The sequence below is a fragment of the Lepidothrix coronata genome, unplaced genomic scaffold (genome assembly GCF_001604755.1).
Source record: "Lepidothrix coronata isolate B3197 unplaced genomic scaffold, Lepidothrix_coronata-1.0 Scaffold151, whole genome shotgun sequence".
NCBI lineage: Eukaryota > Metazoa > Chordata > Aves > Passeriformes > Pipridae > Lepidothrix > Lepidothrix coronata.
In genome coordinates this window covers 989,663-1,013,084 of record NW_016690331.1, presented here as the reverse complement: position 1 = coordinate 1,013,084, position 23,422 = coordinate 989,663, and the positions used below count along the sequence as shown (strand labels likewise).

The window sequence follows — 23,422 nt, the reverse complement described above, 5'->3', positions numbered from 1 at the left end:
AGATCTTTGGATGAAGCACATTTTTTAAACTTTCAGTGACTTTTTGAGTTCAGTCTTCCCTATGAAATAGGATTATGAGAAAGATTATATTGATATCTTGCAATATCAGAATTAATTTTTTCCCCCTTCTAAAGGATCCAGCTGCTCTTAAGTTTATAGACATCATCCAACTCCCTACAATGTGCAATGTGCTCTGTGTGTGTGTGTGTGTGTGTGTGTGTGAGTTCTTGTCAAAGCCATGGATCTGCTTTTTGGGTTTGCTTTCTGTTGTACCCAGCAGGTGTTACTGTCAGGCTCCTCAGCGTAGTAGATGAGGTGTATTTGTACACTCAATGCCCCAGCAACGCCATTTCCTCTGCTTTCCAATTCTGATTTTATACCAGTCTCATGTCCAGAGCTTTGCCCTTGTGTTTGTTTTGTGTTAGGCCTTCACAGTCCAACTGGCTTGGAGGGCATTTGCTGGAGGAGGAAACTGGAAGTGAGGGATTAAAAATGGAACTGGCCTTTTGACACAGACCTCCTGGGGAAAACAGGAACTTTTTCACCCAGACGAGGACTGGATTGATGTCAAAAGTGGAGGAGGAGAGTTTTCCCTCTCCATTTCCTCTTTCACCTGTGGCCTCGGGAAAAACCAAACAAGACAAACTCCAGCTCCATCCCTCGTTCCAAACCCCAGGTTCATGTCCCTCTGAAATCACTGCTACTCTAAGGTGGATGCATGGACAAAGGCCGAGATTCAGTGACCCTCACTAGTATCTGCTTCTCTCCTGGTGGAACCAGCATGACTTAAACCCTCCTGCAGGAGCAGACGCGGCCTTGTCTCTGACACTGCCTTCGAACCTCCCTTTTGCTGCCTCTTCTGTGGGAAATGGAGGCTTTAAAGAGATGAAGCAGAGTGGAAAGAGAACCATAACACAGAAGGTGTGGGACTGAATTGCTAAGTGGCCATATTTAAACTCAGCAAGAAGCGCAGTTCTGCTCTCCTGTCCCACCATCCCTGGTGGCTCTCGTGCCCTTCAAATGACTGTGTTGTCCTCCACCTTTTTCACCACTGACTCACAGGGTCTGGTGCACTTTCCCCCCCATTTTTCTTGCTAGGCATGGGCAGACAAAATGCAGCCACATCCTTTCTTCTAGAGGAAAATATTTTCCTTTCCCTTGTGAAACGAAGAACAGGGATTTGAGAATGAGACAGGTAAAAAAATGTTTATGGGAAGGTAGAGCAGAGCCAGAAAGGGCCCAGAAGGGTGAGAGAAAGGGTATATTCAGCCCACACCATTCCTGAATTAGTAGGACTCTGAGAGAGGTAGGGAGGGAAAACACCATGGATCAAACCAGTCTGTGGATCTGTGAGGGCTGTGTAAGCAGCTGATTTTCCAGTTGGGTGACAGAATTGAAAAATACTGCACAAAAAAATATTGAATCAATTCCCCACATAAACATTTTTTTTTTTCTCCTACAACTCCTTTTCCTCCCATTTTATTTTGGATTGAATGACATATTTTGTCTCAAAGGCTGTTTCTGCCCTCAGAACTGCAATTCACTTGCTTCTGCACAATTCTGAGAGCGAGAGGCATTTTCCGAACAAAACGTCTTCCTACTTTCAGAACAGAAAATGTTGGTGACTTTTTTCCACCTTTCTTCTTTCAGCAGAAAAGAACTGCCAAATTCACTAGCTCTGTCTGACCTCAGATTCTGCCCTCAAGTGAACGAGCTGCCTGCACAGGGCTTGTCTTGCCAAACATCTCCTGTCAAAGTTCAAAACATGGAGATGTTGGTTGGAAAGGACCTCTGAATGTACCCACTCCAATTATCTGCTCTAGGCAGAACTATCAGTGCTAACCCACTCCAGCTTGGTCTCGGCCTGGATGAATTTTCAATACCCCCAGGGTCAGAGATTTCACAGCTTTTAAGTTATCTGTTCAAGTTGCACCACTTTTTGGTACATTTTCTGTTTTCTTAACGTCCAGCTGGAACCTCTCAGTCTGCTATTTGTGGACATTGTCCCTTCTTATAAAATCTGCAATACCAAGAAAAATTTGGCTCCCTCATTTTTGTAATTATCTTTTAAATCACTCTTGGTACCTCACAGATCCTTCCTTAGCTGCCTCTTTGCCAGATTGAACAGGCTCAGCTCCTTCAGCCTCACTTCACGTCTTGTCTTCTAGACCCCTAAACATCTTGATAGTCTTTTACTGGATAATCTCCAGCTTTTCCACATCACTTTTTGACCTAAGAGACCATTACTGACCACAGTATCCCAAAGGCAGCCTTACCAAAGCTGAGTCTGAGTTGCCACAGGGATAGTACAGAGATGACATGGGGACTCTTTGTTAAAAGCTGTTTTCCAGGAACAAATCCCTCAGCAGTCCAAAAGACAGCTGTGAAGCTGGACTGGCAGATAATTAGGCTTCTCTTCTAGTCAGCTCCCCACTTAGAAGTGTCTCTTGAGACTGAGTGTTCCACTGGGCATGGACAGTGCCTCTTTTGCTTCACGCTGTGTTGAACAGCAGTGTGTGAGGGGCTGTGGTCACTGCTTTGCTGATTGAAGTGACAGGGATGTGGTCTGAAAGGGATGTGGTATGGACTACTGCCTTCCCAAAAGGCTGAGCCTGGGAGTTCTCTTTCTTTCCTGAACACCAGGTCCCTGAGGATGAAGCCAAATCTGGTGATAACCTATTAGCTTTATGTCATCACCACAGTGAAGAACTAAACCTGATCTCACATTGTTTTGACACAGTTAGGTCCGAATGTCAGATTTTGCCCCAGTAGGATTTTTAAAGTTTATTCTTGCTGCTCTTGTCTTTAACACTTTAATGTCAGGTACCATCAGATAACACCATTTTAACCATGGAAGTCACTTACACCATCCTATGAAGAGAAAGACCCATTTCCTCAGCTTATCCGTGGAGTAAGTCATCACTATAGCAGTGTGCAAGTAGCAGCCTTCCACAAACATCCAGAAGAAGTTGGTCACCACAAAGTAATTGTAGACAGTAGTAATACATCGACACCAGGGCTGGAGAGGAAACAGAAGAGAGTATTTTAAAATTATGGCAAGAACATTTAAAAAATGCTGTATGTCGTAATCCCTGTAAAAATCAATGGGAGAATTCATTCATGGGACACAGATTTTCCCTGTGACTTGGAATCACAATATCTTGGGTGCTGCTGGGAACTCACAACTACATCTGTGACTGTCTGCTGAGGCTGCTTTGACCATGATATGCAGGAATTCCTGTATCTAAACATGTGTGGAAAGTTAACATGTCAAAGGCAAAGCCACACCAGCGGCCTCCAAGCAGTGCGAAGACACAAGAGGAGCAGCTCATTTGAACACAGATGATCTTCCAGAGGCACAGCCATATCCTCAGGGTCGTATCTAAAGATGACATGAGTCTAAGTATCTAAATATCTGCATATCTGAGGCAGGATAACTCACCTGCTGAGCAATTCAAATACAAGGTAGACATTAATGTCAGAGTCTTGCTTCATTTCCACTGGAGGAAGGAGCACCACTAACATTTAGGCAAAAAACCCCCAAACAAACGTGCTTCAAAGGCGTGTTTTTGTCAGTTACTTTATATCCTCTGTTCCTGCCATTTTGTTTCATTCTGTAAGTCACATCACGTCACACTTCACCTCTGAATTTTGCCATAAACCCAAGAGGAATTTTTGGTCAGGCTCATTGCATAAATACAGGCATTTCCTCCAAGTGGCTGTGCAGTGAGAGCACAGCTGTGGAATCACAATGAGCTCCAGAGAGGCTCCAGGAGGTAATATCCCATCAATAAATCACAAGGAACCGATGGCAATTTCCACAGTGCTCACACAGAGGTCTGGGAAAATGTCTCTGTGACCAGGCACACACTGAGCAGGACACTAATTACCTGTGTTCACTGCCACCACTGGTGGCATTTTGGTCTCACCATTATGGAGACTTCTAATTAACTCTACTGGAGTATTTGCAACTTTTGATCCTCAGTTGATTTTATTTCAGCCCTCATATACACGAGGTGTGAATGGTCTCTAGGCAGTCGACAGAGCAGCAGGTGCACCATCAAGCCCAGCATAATTCTGGAGACTAAGAATTTATTGGGCAAGAAACACAGTTACAAAGCAACAGCTCACTCACAAGTTGCGAATTTGTTTATTGAATGGAAATAAAAAAATCTTTTGGATGCGTTAAAGCTTTCATTTCTGTATTATTTCATTAATATTTCAAATTTGGCTTGGCTCCATCCTTAAAATAGGATTAAAAACCAAAACAATTCAGAAAAAGATAAACCATTCTGTTTTCAACATTTTGTTTAAACCAAATTTTTTTTTTCTTCCCATTTTGGCTTGAGTAAAGGAAAATTAAGCCATAAACAAACAAACAAACAAATTAACATTTTTCTTTCGCTAAAAAAAAAATAAAATATTTTGCTTCCATTACTGGTTGACCCCCAAAGCAGTAAGACTTAACTCTCACATTTGATTTCTTGAAGGTATGAGCATGAATTAAATCTTTCTCTGTGGCCTCAATCCCATGGAAATGCTCTGATAGAGTGACTCCACCCTTGTTCGCTTCTCTCCCTCGCTTACAAAATTTACACAGTTTTTGTCCTTTCCAGAGCTGCACATTTTCTGAAGAATTGGAAAAAATAATTATATCTGAGCCTGTTGTTCTTGTGTCGGAACTGAGTGGAACTGGATTGGGAAGATACTGGGACAGATACAGACAACAGACACAGTGGTGGGGAAATCTCCTTCTGCATCGTTTCCGTAGGAGACCAAAATAAAATAAATTTTGAGCAATTCCCTTTTGGAACTGTGGATTTATTACTACTGAATAATAAACCCAATTTGCTGAACTCCCTAATTTTGTTTATTTGACTGAGGATTCTTGATCCCCACATGTATCAACCACCCTGCTGCAGATATATTCAACAATTCCCCTTCTTGATTTATTTATAAGCACTATAATTTCATGCAAAATATTTCGATGTTGAATCCTTGATGCTTCTGTCTCTGTGTTATTTAATCTCCACTGATCAGCACAGAACAGATCACATTATTAGCCAGCATAAAAGATGTTGTTCCCATCAGTTTTCGTGGCGTTATTTTGTTACGCCACAAAAATATAAAGTTATCACTCAGACTTGCACAAAGCATCAAAAAGACTGCAGAGAAAAGACAAGTTAATGAAAACTGGGGCATGTCCTTAATACTTGCAGGGTTTTATTTTCCTTGGCAATTTGTGGTTGCATTTTTAAAGGCACTTGAATGCCTGACTCCAACAGATTTTTCCTAAATAACTGTAAAAATCTGTATTAAGATTTGCAGCATTGTCATGAGAGTAACTCACTCAGTAAGTAAGTCACAGAGTAAGTCCCTAAAGCTCCCACACCACCATCTTCTGGAGTATGAGAATACCAGAAACACAGACAAAGCAAACACTGAATTAACAGAAGCTACATTTTTCTCAAAGGAGCATCTGAATGAATAATAATAGAGATTTATGCATAGACTTCCTCCTTATCTAGGTACTAATGACTTTTCTATTTGTTTTCCCAAAGAATGGGATTGAAGTTGAGACGTCAAATCTTGCATTTGAAAAGTTAATTAAGGATGCTGAGTGTGCCCAGCTGACATTCAAATGAATGGATATCCAGGCTCCTGGGGTGGTTTTCCATTTCTACAGGGCCAGTGGAGCCATGGTTGATAGCAGCTGTGGATCCAGCTCACAGTCTATAGGCATTTTAGTCCATCTGCTTTCCAAAGACAGAGACTATGAACGGTGCGTGTGTGTGTATGTGAATATGTGTTTGTAGTACACTTTCTTTTAGTTATGGAGCTAAATATCAGGGGACATCCCCAAAAGGAGAATACCTGACTATAAGATTATTACCAGGGAAAGAAAACAGTAAACTACTCTACCAAGGGACCATCAAAAAGGACTAATTTTCAAGGAAATGTAGAGCTGTTCTCCAAGAAAGTAAAGAAAAATGCTTTTTTTTTTTTTTTGAATGGATGTTTTCATTCCACTCTGAAATCCTTGTACTGCTGGGGCTGCTGAGTGACTAAAGAGGGAGAGGAGTCACCTTGATGTCTTTGATAGGACAAGGGGTCATGGCTTCAAACTAAAAGGAGGAATGATTAGATCTTAGAAAGAAATTATTTCCTGTGAGAGTGGAGAGGCCCTGGCACAGGTTGCCCAGAGAAGCTGTGGCTGCCCCATCCTTGGAAGTGTCCAAGGCCAGGTTGGACGGGGCTTGGAGCAACCCGGGATAGTGGAAGGTGCCCCTGCTCATGGCAGGGGGTAGGAACTAATTGATGTTTAAAGGCTCCTTCCAACCCAAACCATTCCATCATTCTGTGATTGTTGTACTTACACAGGGACTGATTCACTCAGAGAAGCATCTGCAGTTGGGAGTGACTTGAGTGAACAAGAAATAACATGGAGAGTGAGAGAAATGAGAGCATGGTGACCACGATGCTGCATTTCTCGAGTGCTCAGTGCCATGCAGAGAAGGTGCCCCACTTCTTTCTGCCTCCAGCCTTCCCAATTTTTTATTGTGTGGATCTATCTGGCCCCTTGAACTGTTTCAGACTCCCAACCACCCATCAGAAAGCCGACTTAGCTGTGCCAGCAGGAAACTCCTCCTTGCTTTTCTGATGCCTGGGTTAGTTCTCTGCCAGTTTAATGAGTTCAGTTCCCAAGAGTTCAGTCCTCCCCAAGGGGTCAAGAAAAGGAACAGAGGGAGTGCAAAGGAAGCAGCAGGAGCTGAAGTGTTTGGGTCCTTGGAGGAATGAGCCACCCCTTCCAGTGACAAGCAGCTGCTGCAGGATGCAGCCCACATCCCAGAACTTCCTCCTCGAGGCCAGTGTGGTGAAGAAGAGATTAGCAGAAAAATGGAATTTTGTAAAAAAACCCCCACAAATATATCAACAACAAAAATTGTACTGTTTCAGACCCTATTTCTCATTTTTTGGGAGTCCCAAGGTCATCAGAAAAAGTACCTGACTCAGAGCCTCAACAGCCAAATCAATTATTTCTGTCCCTGTTCATGGAGTTTTTGCCCTCTGGCATGAATGTTTTCCCTACACAGGTGCAGATCACTGTAAGATGCTCTGACAGAAATGTTCAAGAACCACCACATTTAGTGCCTTGCACAGTATTATGTCTCACAATATATACATTTGGAAAGCATCTCTGGTCAGTGAAGAGATGAGAGAAGTTTTTGGCAGGATTTTTACTTTAAAAATCCCCTTTGATATTCAGTAATAAGGAAATCAATGGAAATTCAGCAAATCTAAGCTCATTTTAATTTTCGTCCTCTTTTTCAAATTGCATGAAAGCCCCTCTGAGCCTTTGGATAAGTGTCCTTGGTAATATTTCTATCAGCTGAACAAAGTCAGCACCCCTGCCTGCTCCCAAAGTCCATGGCAGAGAGATGCTGCCTCCAAGCACTTACTTCATTGCTTTCATGGATGTTGTGATCTATCATTTGGAGCAGAAACCACATCACGTTCCTCAGGATGAATGTAGTGATCAGATTCCAGTGGATAATATTCCTCAGGCATCGGATACTCCTAAAGAGGGAAATGCATTTAAATCAACACACACAGTGGATATCCACATTAATAACTATATAAAATAAGTTAATTCTGGTCACTTGCAAAATTCTTCCCACTTTATCCCCCCCCAGTCCCTCTCTCACAGCATGAAACAGGAGATTCAACTGTTCTTGCAAAGCCATGTACACAATTTGTCTTGATAACACCAGGAGCTCCCTTTGACAAGAATCAATTCAAGCAGATGAAACAAAGATCAATGGGAAAAAAAATCAAATATTCAAATGCTCACTTAATCCTTGGTTATTGGTTTTGCTCCCCTCCCTCCCTAGAACAACTCGAGTTGATGGAACAGCCCCTGAACCACCAGGCTGCACTGGAGGCTGCTGAATTGCTCACAAAAGGACATTTGGTGGCAAATATTTGCACTGGAGTGGCAAAGCTGGAATAGTTTACATTTGGTTTGTTCTTGAACAGGCTCCCCTGTGTGAGGTTCAAAGCTAATGCAATAGGAGAGCACAGACTGCCTGGTTTCAGTCCTGGGCTTAGCTGGCTCTATAAGCTTTCTAAAACAAGGTAGAGCTGCACATCCTCCTTCATTAAAAAATATTTTTATCTAGTTTTAGTCCCTCTCTACAGGGAGCTACAGTAAGCTGGGACACAGTGCCATAAAACAAAAGAGGGGACATCTTAGTGTTTGCAGATGGAAATGGCTCCAAGAGGCAGCCAGTGCATGATGAGGATGCCAGAAACCAAAGTATCACTGAAGTGAGACAGAGTTACTCATTACAGATTTAGTCATTCAAGACCAGAGCATTTCCCTTCTCACTCTTTGTGAAATGGTAAAGGAAGGCAAGTGCCAAGTTGCAGCGTTGCAGTTGCAGAGTCTTCAGTTAAATGATCTTTTCTCAGCTAAAGGAAAAACACTCCAATTATGAAAATCACTTCCCCAAGGGTTCAAAGAGCCAGTGCATTTCCTGGGATTCAGCATTTGCTGTATCAGTCTCCCTGCTTGCCAAGGAAGCTGTCAGATAACATGGGACACAGAAAGTGGTGTTCTCAAACCTGCTCAGCTGGAACTGACTGCAGCTCACCCCAGTGACAGCAAAAAGAGAGGCACAACCCACTAACCAACTCTGCTGTTGCCTCAGGTCTTTTGCATGACAAACAAGCCGGTTTTCTTAATAACAAACACTATTTTCCTATCATAAAACACTTTTTGCACTTTTCCCAGGACTAAATTAGTCAGTCTCTGGGCTAGAAGCAGTTCTATTATATCCTTCAGCCTCAGAGATTTCAGGCAATCCAGCAAAAAAATAAGTAGAAGACACATCTGAGATACTTACAGAGAGATGCTCAGAGGTATAACCCTACTAAGTCAATGTTAAAATAGTCTCTGAGTGTAACAACTCAGCAAGTATGAAATTGGTATTTGGTTTTCAGAGCCTCGGTGACTCATGACTAGAGTCAATTTGGAAAACAAATCTCCAGCTGCTCAGATTCATTCTCTTTTATTTAAGCTACAAACCCCCAAAACGATGCTCTTGGTGTAACCTGTGCTTCCAGGGAGCACGTCAGACACGTGTTTCACTTTGAAAATTTCACTTCCAACAAAATGAAGGCTCACAGTTCGGCTTTCAAAGAAATGAGGCAAAGAACTACTGCTCATGTTGAACCCCAGGAATCCATGTGGCTCTGGGCAGGCTTTGAAACATGTTAATAAGTTCCTCACTCTCTTGATCGTTCTGCACATAAATGTCCTGCAGCTGCTCTTCACTTACACATTTTATTTAGGTTAAGGATTAGCAGATAATGGGATGAATTTGAAACATTGCTTGTAGGGGGAGAGGGAGGCAGGGGACTAAAACTAAGGAGATTCAGGTCAAACTGTGGAGTTACTGACATGAAATTAATTGCTTTTGAGAGCTCTAACAACAAAACAGATCCAGCACACTTGCCAACTGAACGTATTTCTTGACAAAGATAAGATAAAGGAGTGGGAAAAAAATCCCTTGCTGCAGGTGTCAATTTGGATGTAGTTTAATCATCCCATATGCTGGAGCATCACTAAATCTGGCTAGAGGAAAACTTATTCCCACAGGATTTACAGCAGGACATTGGACTGGACACAGAGGCAAACAGGATCAGATAAATAGCTGTAGACTTTTTGGTTCAGTTCATAAACAAAGTTTTTCCCTGCAGAAGTGTCCTAGTCATCAAAACCACATTTTCTTCTGTATCTTAAGAAAAACTCAGTGGACTTGATGGTCTCAAAGGTCTTTTCTGACCTTAATGATCCTATGTTTCTATCTATTGGCTACATTATCTTTGCCCTCTTTACTACTTGTTGGTTCCCACTGGTTTTTCTTCTTTGCCCCGCAGTCTGCATCCTTCAACCTTTTAGTGATGTCTGTGGAGGACACAGAGCAAGAGGGTCTGGCCTGTATTGGGAACCTCCAATCTTTACAGATAATTGTGATCAAAAGTGCTTGTTTTCAAAAAGCCACATGTGTTGAGGGAAAGTGTGTCCCTGGGGTAAAATTAGGTAAGGAATAAATGTGGCCAGCAGCTGGAATGGACCAAAATGAAGCCTGAAGCCTTGGCTTTGGGCATGAAATAGGGGCAGTTGGCTCCCATGTCCCACTACCTTCAGCAAAAACCATATTTTGGATACCAGCAACCTCACGCCGTCACCTCATTCCCTTCTGAAGACACTCTGTGTGTGGCTCAGATGGTAAAGAGGTGCTTTCACCTGCTAAAAATCTTTAGTCTTTGGGACTAACAGAGCCATGGAGAAGAGGCTGAGAGACTTGTCCAAAAGTGCCACAGACTTTCTTAAACAGCTCAGATAGTGATGTGACCATAGGCACAGAATGGTTTTAACCTTTTCACTTCTTTTGTTTTTCCCTTTCTTTTTTCTTTCAGTAAGAGTCCCAACTGGAGACTCAGAGCTTGCTTTTGTTTATAAAGAGCCCAGAGCCCATGGTTTCTGCTTGTTTCTGTCTCCTAACTACTACCAGCACAGAAATCACAGTGGCAGTAATGCAATTCATAGCCAAGGGCAGGGAAAGCTTGAGAAATGACTGTGTCAGGTTCCTACAGGGGAGGGAGGAACAGCAGGATAATGGAGTGTGCGGAGGCTGCAGGGCACAGCAGTGCAGGGCTGCAGTTAACTCGGTGTAACAAGGGAACAATCTCTTGGCAGCCACCTGAGAAAGCTGCTCTCATTTTCAGGCACTCCTGGTGGGTGGTATTATTGTAATTTAGCATCCGGAGGGATCCTGACTGAGGTGAGGGTTCCCTCATTCAGGCACTGTTCACACGTGACTGCTCTGCAGGGCTCAGGAGCTTAACCTGTGCCTAGAGTTTATCTGTGCAGCCAGGCTGGAGTCTGAGGTGACCAGTGAATGAAGGACATGTCCCAAACTCAGCAACAAAACTAGTCAGCAACAGGTGACCTACAGCCCAGCTAATGTTTGGTGAAAGGACAAAGCCAACATTGTCATACTTATCTCAAAGCCTGAGGAAAAAAAACTCATAAGACTCATAGGGGTAATTTGTCCTCCACAGGTCTTTACCTGGCTCTTGGTAGATGGAAAGTAGCTTAAATTTATAAGCCTTAATTTAAATTTAAATACTCCTGTTACTCACGAAAATGACCTGTCCCATTTTGAACATTTAAACAGTCATAACAGTCTTCTGTGACAATGAGCCCCACGGTCCCCTTCTCCTTGATTAATTATTGGCTTCACTCCATGGAGTGGAAAAGTAAGCAAGCCTGTGCTCCAGGAACAGCAATAACTGCCCTCACAGGCAGCACTGGAAAGGCATTCCCATCACATCCTAACCGGCAGGAGGTGGAATTTAAAACACATTAAACTGTGTTGTAAGTTAGCAAATTGAGCTTTCCTAGAGGCACAGCGATTGGCACGAATGAATTCCCTCAAAATGGAGAAGCTAAGGAGTTTGGGGTTATTGTTGCCTCAGTAGGGAGATATTACAATTTGGGGATTGTGGTAGTGGCAACATCAGGAAAATGAGAGTGCGGAGAGCAGAGAGCTGCCTCCCAAGAAGGCAGAGAGCCACATGAGAGAGGGGAGAAATGGGAGATGATGGGACTGGGGGCTGAACTGCTGCTTCAGACAAAATTACAGCACTGCTAGGAAGAAATTGTGAGTTACAGAGCCATTTAGAGCCCCCTGGCCTAAAAGACCTGATGATAGAAGGTTTCATATTCATCTTCATGTCAGGTAACATCATTTATGCCATTTCCACTTGTTTTACGACTCTTGATATGTGTTGAATGGTGCAAGTGCCTCCCAGCTTCCAAGAACAGCAGCACAAATCACCATCCCAGATATCCTGAAGGCTGGCATGTGAGAAGATATGACAGACTGAGTTTATGGGCTTCCATTAAAAGGCTTTTCCTGTATTTCCTTCCTACCCTAATCCTTTCCAGACAAAAAAAAGTTGGTCAGATCTTTGGCTGGACTCTTCTACTGACTCTTCCCTGGTGCATGGGTCCGAAGATGGAAGCAAGAATAAAAAAGGTTGTAGCAATTTGGTCACAAGAGACTTAAAGATTGAAGCCACAAGACAAAGACATAAGAACTTCCATATTCAGACAGACCAGCGGGCAGGAAATGGGCTCAAGTTACACCAGATGAGATTTAGATTGAGTATTAGGAAAAGCTTCTTCACTGAAAGGGTGGTCAGGCATTGGAACAGGCTGCCCAGGGAAGTGGTGGAATAATCATACCTGGAAGTGTTCAAAAAATGTGTAGATGTGGCACCTGGGGACATGGTTTAACTGGTGGACCTGGCACCAGCACCCTGAACTGCTTGGTGTGCAGGTGTCAGAGGTGCCATGGCAGCAAAGACAAAAAAACAAACCAAATTCTCCAGCAGTTGACGGCAGCATGAGTCAAAGGTTGGCAGAAAGAGCTTCAGATTGTTGCTACAGGGAGGACTCTCTGATAATATTTCCACAAAATGACCCTAATTGTATGATTCAACATAGAAAGCAGAGAATTAGAAAACCCATTCTTTTGATTCGAGAAATGATGGGATCTGAAAAGGCAAGAAAAAAACCCCTTATTAACTATTTCTGCAGAGGCAGCCTCGCTGACTCAGAAATGGACATCTATAAATAACCCTGGTAAAACTCAAAGCAGCTTTCTGTTATATATTGTTTTTTTCTCACTCTATTCATACAGCGGTATTTTTCCTCTGGGATGTGCAGAGCTACTATTTTCTGATTCAAAGCATGACACAAACAATTAACATTAGCAATTATAATAATGTGCCAGCGTGGCTGAAAGCTCGCTGAATTAGTGGAATCATCTGCATAAAAATAATTGCAAATGAAAACTTTATTAAAGAAGCTTGGAAACCTTCTATTAATTCATGTAGTATTCCATTAATAATGATGTTCAATTAAGACTGCTGTCCCAAAGCCTCTCTCAAAACATCTGACAGGAGAAATAGGAGTGCACTTCGCTGGAGTCCTTCCCATTCCATGACTGTTGAGCAAGCCAGAAGGAGAATCGTGGACAATACTTAAAAAAAGTATTTTTCCCTCTTTAGTCTTTTCTAGGGCAGGCAAAGCACATGTACAAGCCATAAATGGCTTGGAGTGGGAAGAATACCTAACAGCAAGTTATTTCCCAGGCTCTGTGCCTGTCATGGCCTATTTGCTTTCACCCACACCGAAGCCTTCCCTGAGGTTCTCATGGTGCTCATGTTCAATCAGTGCACATATTCTGGTACTCCTAATGCCTACAGATGGGAAAAGCAGCTGGAGAGGTTGGCAGGGAAAATCAGCTCCTTGGTGGCAGTTGCCTGGGGGAATATAAATATTCCCACAGGAAATGCAAGGGGCAGTTTCAAGGGAAGAATGAAAGCCTGGAAGAAAATAACAGCTTTATTATGAGGACAGGAGCGAGATGCTCAGGTGAAGAGGAGAAGCAGCAGCTTCCATTAGTGTTTAGGATGTGCAGAGACCCTCAAAATAAACCCATTGTGGAACCATCTGTGCTCCACTAAGTCTTTTCCAAAGCTTCGTTCTTCTGCCTTCGAGCCAGTTTTTAATCACAGGACATGGGGTATCCTGCCTGCTTCAGGCACAAAGGCTCACAGCAGTGACATTCCTGGGCTTGGAAGGATGCAGCCAACACAGCACACAAGAGGACCACAGGCAAGACAGCCCCAGGACAGCCCCAGACTGCCCGTGTTCACTGTCAGTGTTCGTGCCCAGCACTGTCTGGCTGGGAATGATGGTGGACAGGGGTTAACGACCTCTGTGAACTCCCCAGGAACAGTGTGGATAACTGTGGGATACTCCATCAGCCTGGCTTTGCTCCTCATCAGCCTGCAAGAGTAATGTTGCCCTGAGAGCCACGTGGTTAAATAAGGGCTAATTGAAACCCAGTCACGGGATACTCCAGTCTAAGAACAAGGTTCCAACCTTGACTGTGCTGTCAGCTCTTCCAAAGGAGAAAATTCCCATTATTTTCACAGGAATGACAAAGATGACTTCACTTAGTGCAGCATGTGACCGTGGTTTAGACGGCTGAGAAAAGGTTTAGAACTCTGCTCTAATTTGTTTTGTTAAACAGAGGTCATTTGTCAGTAATTTTTGAACCAAAATTACTTTACAGACAGGGCTGTAAAGTATCTTCTTTTTTACAGAAAACATCTTGCAGGTCAGGTTTTAGTGCCCCATAACAGCTTTAGAGTAGCAGGGACACAGCACACGACTACAAACCTCCCGGGTTTTTCTGAGGTGCTAACCTGTAGACATGGGTTGTAGTTATGAGCCCACACTGTGGAAGGGTGAATGTTTTCTTGTTTAATATTTTTCCATTGCTGCTGGATTGCACAAATTAGAGGCTTCTGACTTCAGAAGCCAGACAGAGAGCTAATAGTGGCTGGTCTGGCTTACAGTTACTGTTTGGAAAATACGAGTGCACAGCATGTTCTCGTTCATAATCCCCTTGTGGGATTATTTAAAAAAAAAGAAATTTAAAACAAAATTAATTTAAATTACCGGCTTGGGAATTGAGGGGTTATGTTTTGGGTGCTTTTTTTGCTCTTAATACAATTACCAAAGCTTGTTATATTATCTACATTTGCAGATACTGTGTGGATAAACCAAAAGGAGGAAAGTCTGAGCAACTGATGCTGCCCCTCTCCTTGGCCTCGTTTCCACCAAAATATGGTGTAAAATATTTAATTATTTTTGTGTATCTGTCCAGGAATTTAGGAAAGACCATATAGTCTGATCCTTCCAAATAGTCATTCCTGTGCTCTGTCTAAATCCATCAGCCTCAGGATGCTCACTGTGCCTTAGGAAATGCTTCCAGTGGTTCAGCCTGGGCACCTCCCCAAGGAAGCTGCTGTTTCCAAACATGCAAAGGCAGCCCACAGGTTAGTAGGGCTGTACATGTCCCATTCAGGGGTGACACAGATTACCACTTCACTCATGTTTTAACAGAGTAATGTGAAGCAGCAGCTTTCAAAGGATCAAAGAATCATAGAATGGTTTAGGTTAGAAAAGAGTTCTAAGATAATCGAGCTTAACTGTTCACCCAGCACTGTGTTCATCACTAAACCATGTCCCCAAGAGTCACATCCACATGCCTTTTGAGCACTTCCAGGCATGGCAACTCCCTCACTTCCCTGGGCAGCCTGTCCCAATGTCTGACTACCCTTTCAGTGAGGAAATCTTCCCTAATATCCGATCTAAACCTCCCTTGGGACAACTTGAGTCCATTTCCTCTCATCCTGTCACTTGTTACCTTGGAGAAGAGACCCAATTCCACCTGGCTCCAGCCTTCTGTCAGGAAGTTGTAGAGGGTCATAAGGTCTCCCCTGAGCTCCCCCAGCTCCCTCAGCTGCTCCTAATCAGACCTGTGCTCCAGATCCTTCCCCAGCTCTGTTCCCTTCTCTGGACACCCTCCAGCACCTAAATCATCCTTCAGATTAGACAGAACAGAAGGTGCCTGAGTGCTGAACAAGTACAGTGGAGTTAGTGAGGGTCCTTGATGGGCAATTCTGTGGATGAAAACTGAAATGGAACCATTTAGTACTTGCATAGCTGCAGGTGAATTTTTAGTACATAACTCTAAATATTGGCTTGAAACCACCTGCTCTGCTTCTCCTTTCCAGAAATGACACAAGACAGGGGTTGTTTTTCTGCAGTAAGTTGCACTCCTGAGCATGATTCACATCCAAACTGTAAAGACCAAACTTTGCTTTCTTCCTTTCTCTGAAATCTTGGAAAAGTTGCAAGGCTTTCTCCCAAAACCCTTCCATCATCATCAGAAGTAGAACAGAGCAGAGACAGTTACCTTGTCAGTCAACATCAACCTAAACCTTGCACAGAGCAGTTCTATTATCAGAATTCAGAAAGGTTAGTGTCCATCTCCAGAAAAACACCCTTATACCCAAAATCTTGGGAGCAACAGAAATACACCAGTAGGAACATATTTCTAGCACAGGAGAGGAAGTGGCTTCCTGATCCTCCAAACCTCATGTCAAGAAAGTAATTGAGTAAAAGCCCTTCATTAATTCCTGATACTCTCTCTGAACTCCAACTGAATTTTTTTTCTCTACTGCACTGTTGCTGGACCCCTCTGCTCTGTGGGTTGGAAACTATCCTCTAATACCCACTCCCAAGCCTGTCTCTAGAATTCCTATACCCATTTCTTCTTGCACTGACAGTGTCCTTGATTGTAAGTAGCAGTTTCTAATGTTTCTCCAGTGGTGATGGATTTATGGGCAGCAATAACACTCCTTGGCAGCCTTCATTTTGCAAGGCCACAATACCACTGTTTCAGATGCAGCTCTTGAAACCATTCACATTTTAAGAACGCAGCTCTCTGGGCACACTTTTAATTACTGGTCTTATTTCAGGACTTCATGAGGGCTCTGCTCTCTGTGGCTTTTGTGTGGGGTAAGCTCTACACAAAGAGTCTAAAGAACAAGTCACACAGATGTGAGATGAGAGGGGGCGAGTAAAGGCAGTGGGAAGACAATGGCCTGAGGTTAATCAACAGGAAAAGTGTTTCTGTCCTTTATCTGAGTTGCTGAGATGAGACACTCGACATGGATTCAGGCAGTTCAGGGACTTCAGATGCTTTGTATTCAGAGACAACCCTCTCATTGCATATGTGCTTGTTTACAGCTCAGCTCCCTCATTTTCATTCCTGCCTTGCTTTGGGAACTTTACTGTGGACTGGTGCAGGGTGGGACAGAGTGAATGCTGTCCCCAAATCTACAGCCACTGCACACACCCCACTCGTGCTCCGCTCTGGTTTTTTTGATGAAGTTTAAAAAATGTCATTAATGAACCATCAATGAAGGGTCTGCCATTCCAAGTGGCAGATGGAATAGAACTGACTCAGCTGGATGGGGAGTCAGGAGATGAGGGGGGAACATGGAGCACTAACACGAGCTCGTGAATTCCACCAGTTGATGTCCTATCCTGGGACTTGCTCTTTCCTCTTGTTCCACAACAGAAAGGCACAAATAGAAGGATTGCACCTGAGATCTGGAGCCTGCTCTGCTCTAACCACACCAGGCAGCACACCCCCTTTAAGTGCAAACCAGTGCTAACTGTGCAGATCTCCTCCCCACCGGGTATATCCTCAGTCTCTAGGTGTCAGAGACTTTGCTCTGATAGGTGTCAGATCACTTTGCTCTAAGAAACCTGCTCTGTATTTATGCTCTACATTTCTTCTGACAGGTTTCTAGAAAGCATTTAATCAAACTCTTCCATTCCTACCAACAGAGGCCTGCAGCAGCAGTCTTGCCAGCTGCACACCAGACTGAACACCAAGGGGCAGTTCAAAAGAGCTTGGAACAGGGGAGGATAAAGGAAAGGAAATTTTCCTCTCCTAAACCCTGGGAGATAGTTAGGGGGTAAAAAAGAAAAAAAAAAAGGCTATGTTGTTTCAGGAAAAAAATATTTCAATCTTTTGGGAAGAAACGATATGTGGGATTTAGGAAATCTGTATGTAATTGTAAGAAAGAATGGTGACTCTGCCTCAGTGCTGTGGGAAATCAGATGCTTTAATGGAGAAATAGAAAGAGGTAGATTTAAAAGCAACAGGAAAGCAAACTTTCCCTCAAAACCTCAACTCGCTTTCGTTACCACTATACAAATGACAAAAGATGTTATGACAATGTTTGTGGGTTTATTGTTTTTTTATTTTAGAGCTGCCTTTGTCCAGTAACCCGTGCAGAAGCACATGTCATTTTTAATCTTCAGCCTATCTCCCTTTCAGCACCATCCTTTTATTGGATTCAAAACTCAGCAGGGACTTAGATGCTTCCCAGACCAAATACCTTTCGTCCCCTACTTCTTCTTCAATCACCACTGAACAAATAAAACATCTCCTGACTGAATCCAGCCAGGGCACTGCTGGCCATTGCCAGCACACTGTTTAAATAACAAGTCAGGAGTTTTACAAAGGACTCTCATTCCCTCTCAGAGGCTGCTATAACAGCACACCAACGAGGGAAAATCCATGACAAACCTATTTGGGTTTTTGCATTATCAGCAATTTGGGTTTCTGAATTATCAGCAACAATAAGGGAAAAATATGATTCAACAGAAGCATTTCAATATTTTTGTTTTATTTTGTTTTGGTTTTTTTTAACAATTCTTTTTCTTCAGCTTGACTGGTATTACTGACAGCAGGTTTCCTCCTATGGAAAACCCCTGCTTTACTAGTGTGAGAGTGGGATTCGATGGGATGATGAGGCTGAGTCAGTGGGAACTGCCTGTGTGCACCTCTGGGATGGATCAAACCTTGGCTATGAATGAGAACACACAGACCATGAGATTCACAGCAGTGTGGGCACATTTAACAATGACATGGGAAGTGCCCTGAGCTAATCTCACCAGATCCTGCCTTGAAGATCAGTGCATTTCTACAGAACACTTTGTGCACAAATTCTACATTTTTTATTCTCAGCATACTTCTTTTTGTTTGTGAGCTTGTTTTGTTCTGCATGGTAAACACAGTATGGCCCTCACAGTTTTAAGACCACCTACCTTTAGACCTTGAGAAACTAATGTTGACTTAGGAGGGATCTCAATGACTCATTGGCATTCAGTCAGAGTGCCAACAACAAGCAAGGCCTCTCCTTCATTTTCTATTATTTAGGTGCTAAATGAAATGTTTACAGGCTTATTTTTTGGCACAGCCAATAAAGGATCGGTTCATACGTGACAGAACTGGAGAAAATGAGATTAGAATAAGTCTTCACAGTAAAAAGGAGGCCCTGGTTGAGTTTTCCTTCCTTCCCAGTTGTGTTGGGGGTCTCATGGGCACAAATGGCAGATGATTCCACTACTTCTTGCTGCATCTGAGACTTCTGACCCTCAAAATAGGTGTGGGGTTCCTTAGATTTCAGGGCAGGAGAACATTTCCGTGGGTTGTGAATGGAGGACAGAAGGTTGCATAAAGAACTGAGGAAGAACAGAACCGGGGACAGGACAACATAGAACAGATTTGGAATAACAGGGACTAGATCCAGTTCTTTCCCACTTCAGCCCAACTGAGGACTAAGCTTCCCAGCAGTGCAGCAGCTCCCTGGGCTGGGGCAGTAGTGGTGAGGTTCATCTCCAACAGAAGAACATCCATGTCAGTACCTGATCACCAAAGCAACACTCTTTGCCATGGCAACCAAATATTTCACCTGCTCTTAAAACCCCCAACGTGGGAGACCCCACAGCCTTCCAAGCAGTTGTGTTCCAATACAGCAGGTGTGCTCCAGTCTCCTCCTTCAGACAGCACTGCTTTGGGACTCTGCACTGACAGAGCTAAGGAAAACCAAGCAGGTGGTGGGTGAGAAGTACAAAAATATGGAGCAGTTGTAGAATTTGAATCTTTCTGGAGGTCTCCTCTATCTTCACCTTCAGTAGGCACTCATGGAGTGAGGTGGATGGATGGAGTGGGGCAAGAAAAAGGAACTGACAGATTCCCACTTTGGGTCAAGATGTGAAACTATCAGATTGTATTTTTTTTTTGCCAGGAGTTACCTAAATTCTCTCATTTCACGCAATTAGTAGGTGCCTTCTTCCACCCAAACTAAAACAGGCAAAGAAAAAAACCCTAAATAACTGGAATTGATTGTCAAAACTGATTTGTTCTTGGGGCACTTTGTGATGAAGATGTGCCAAACCTAGAATTTGACTAGAGGCAACCTGTAATGAAACATGAATCTGGGCTGCCTTCACTGGAGCATCTCTGGAACTTTGGAAAGCAGATGTGGCTCGACAGACACTGAGGTATCTCATGCTGGTTAATGCTGGCTGGACACTGGACATTTTTTGCGTGATACAATGGGAATTTGAAAAGGCAGACTATCTTCATTCACAGCATGCACAGGAAAGTGTTTAATTGCTGCTTCTCAGTTGTTGTTTTCAATGCTGAAGCTGACTGCAAAATTTAAATCTTCGAGTCAAAGTTTAAATACCACAAGAACAATTTAAAATAGATCAGCTGGGCCACTTCTGTGTTGAAAGCTGGATACATTTATACCATCTTATCTAATTGTTTTTGTGTTATTTACTCAAGCATTTATAAAAGATTGAGCATAAAAGCAGGGAATATAATTACAATGAATAATTTGCATTCTTTATTCAGTGTAAATTAATTCAGGTCTCCAAGCACTATGGGAATTAGCTTTATATGCACAGTAGAAGGCTTGAAATAGAAGTTTAAATTGATGCATCATAAAAGTTCCCATTGAATGTTTTAAAGTTTTTTTTCTTCCCATTAGCATAGATTATTCTGTTTATAGATACTGGAGTGCAAGAAGATTTGTATTGTGAGTAGAAAAGGCCTTGTTAGGAATGTTCAAGAGGAAAACTTTGCCTAAGACTTTGTAGGGATGCTACACTCCAGGAAAACAGGAATTCTTTCACTGAGGTCACTGTCAATAATCAAGCTGTAAACCTGGGGAGGGGAGGGAGAGAATTCCTCCACAGCAGTTAATCCTCTGCTATCAGAATAAGGTTTCTCTCAAGGATTAGCACTGCATGGCACTCAGTGGAGGTGGTTCTAAATTCAGTTGAACTCTTCTAGACAACACAGCACAAATAGTACAGAAATACCAGTCAGGTAATCCAAGAAATAACGCAGAAATAACCCACCAGGCCACTCCCTATGAAAATATATCCCCGTGACTCAGGCTTTGTGCCTACAATACATTTGGTGACTGATGCACATCTACCTGTTCCTTTCCACTACTTTTCCTTTCCTCCTGTCCTCTCTCTTTTCCCTGTATTCCTAATTTTCAGTTACATATCCACTGGACCTGCCAAACTCTCTTCTGCACCCTGACCCAGGGAAGTGTTTCTATGCAGTCTCCTTGATTTGCATTCGTTGTTTCTTGGGGACTGGTGGGGATTAAGCTCCTCTAATGATGTTCCTCCTGTTATTTAAGAAAACTTCTAAGCTTTTAATGAAAGAAAAATCGAAATTAACCCAAAGCAAAATAGAAAGATTTTGTTCTATCTCCTTTGGGTTTAGATCTGGGCATTATCTGGCAGGGAATGTAAAATGCCTCATGTTATCATGCACTGCCTTACATTAAAGAAAAAAAAAAAGAAAACTTGCCCCCAAAACTCGCAACTTGACACGCTCAAATCTCGGTTTCCCTTAATGAAGCACTCTGTGCTCACCAAAACTTTTGTGCTGCATCAATAAATCATGCACAGTTCTCTCCCTGAACACAAACTTCAGCTTTAGGCTTCAGCTCCTACGCACAGAAGGCTCCAGCACAGCATCAGTCAACAAAACCAAGGATGCGCTCGGGAGCGTCAAAGCCATGACCAGTTTTCCAGACCTGGACAGAGTTATCAGAGGGCTTTGAGCAGCCCAGTAAGTGTCACCCACGGAAGTTAGAAGCATGCAAAACACATTACTCACCTCAAGCACAAGAAAAGCATAAAGGCAACTATAAGGGCCCCTACTGAAATACAGTGCCCCAGGTAGTTTATGATGAGAGCAATCTTGTAATGGAGCGCATACTTCCTCTGGAGGTAAAGAGATAACAGGATTAAATCAGCATGAATCTCTAAGCACTGACATCAAGGAACAGTTAATCAGTTTAGAAAACAGTAATTACTTTTCTCAACCTTACAATGATGTAATAGCTCCAGGGCTGATGCCTATATATAAGCCAAACATATTGCCCAGGCATAGAAGTACAGGCTTGGTGGAGTTTCAGTGTGGGCTTTGACCTCAGTTTATTACAAATATCTGCAAAAGAAGTTATTTTCTCCCCGTTTCTTTTTTCTTTTTTTTTTGTTTTCCCTGCAATTTCATCAGGATTTCTTGTTTTCATTATCATGCTATTTTAAAACTTCGTCATTTCAGGGCTACAAAGCTACCAAAGACACATCTTCTCAGAGTTTCAAAAGTTATAAAACATTATTTTCTTAGGAAACAGCACGGTCTTTAGGAGCCAGGTTATGCCACTTTCCTGCTCAAATGGTTTGGTTTTCATACAGAAAATTCAGTTAGGAGAAGTAATAAAGCCTTCCCATACAGGCAGATTTTCCTCTGAGGGACATTCTTTGCAAGCTACGGTCTTTATCCTTCCAACTGAGGGCAGAACCAATGCAGCCTGAAAGAGCTGGAATCTGGTGGTGTCCCTGCAGTTCTGAGAGAGCCTGACAAACCAGAGATCCTGTTGTTTTTAGCATCAACCCAAGAATGTGATGGAACTTCATGTGTTGGTGTCTGTTTCCTAGGATGGGGGGAGATTATTGGTAGGTTCTAGATCCTGCAAACAAAAAATTAAGTACCAAAGAGCTCCCACCTAAACCAGTGAATTTAGGGGCATGACCAAAAATCTGGCCTTGCAGTAACTGGAATGTTCTTTATTGGTGGGCTGCTGCTGGTTTCAGAAAAGAGAAGCATCTCCTTTCTTTCCCCGATGGATAGAAAGAAGTAGAAAAACACTATTCAGATAAATACTGAAGCTGGTTAAAAAGGGACAGAGGTTTGCTACTGAAAGAACCAATCCTCCTGAAAAACATATTCATTTATTAGGTTTGGCATTTGTTTCTTTTCAGGGTAAGCAGATCTTTCCCCAATTTGGGATGTTGTCCTCCTTCAGAAGAACGAGACCCTTGAGAACTAACCACCTACATTTCCTCCCTTGTGACAAAAATATAAAAGCAAAATCCTACAAATGGCACCAGTTTTCTAATTTTAGTTGAACTTCCTTTTTCCATTTTTTTTTTCTTAGCAATTTCCCTTAACATTTTATTCCAGTCAAAGGAATTTGTCAGTGAATGAATGTTTGGCTGAAACTACAACCAGCAGCTGTAGTTAATCTGTTCCATTGTTCTGTGAAGATAGCATCTTCCAGCACTTTGCCAAAAAACTCTCTTGGAATCATTTCTGTGATGAAACCTGCCTATATCTTCAGCACACGGAGTAATGTGCTGCTTCTGGACAGAACTCAACCATGCAAGGTATTTTTAAGTCCATTATAAAATCCCCTAAAATAAACTTCCCCATCCACGGGCCCATTTTGTGAATCGCCTCGAGGAGAAAAGAAAAAAAAAAACCAGCAAAACAAACTTACAAAATCCAAATTCCACAATGAGTTTTATTTATCCTTAAGACATAGGGACACTTAAAGGGAAGGAAAACACACTTGACCTGATGTGGCTACCTGTGCAGTGTTGTATTATTCAGGGAGTGCCCTGGTAAACTGCATGGCTTAATTATTCTCCTGCTTAATTCATAAAGTCATGGAATCACAGAATATCTCAAGTTGGAAGGGATCCATAAGCACCATTGAATCCAAATCACTACTTCTTGCAGGACTT

The 23,422-nt window shown here is 42.7% G+C and overlaps 1 protein-coding gene across 2 annotated transcripts in view; it reads right to left on the bottom strand.

Moving 5' to 3' along the window:
- The window catches only part of CRHR2 (corticotropin releasing hormone receptor 2), a 130,402-nt gene that overhangs the window by 33,168 nt on the left and 73,812 nt on the right, over positions 1-23,422 (bottom strand). For both annotated transcript variants that reach the window (XM_017828682.1, XM_017828683.1), the window contains 3 exons: positions 21,507-21,613; positions 7,461-7,578; positions 2,866-3,019 (listed from right to left, as the gene is read on the bottom strand). In XM_017828682.1, the coding sequence (XP_017684171.1) occupies positions 2,866-3,019; positions 7,461-7,578; positions 21,507-21,613 (379 nt within the window). The remainder of the gene's footprint in view (positions 1-2,865; positions 3,020-7,460; positions 7,579-21,506; positions 21,614-23,422) is intronic.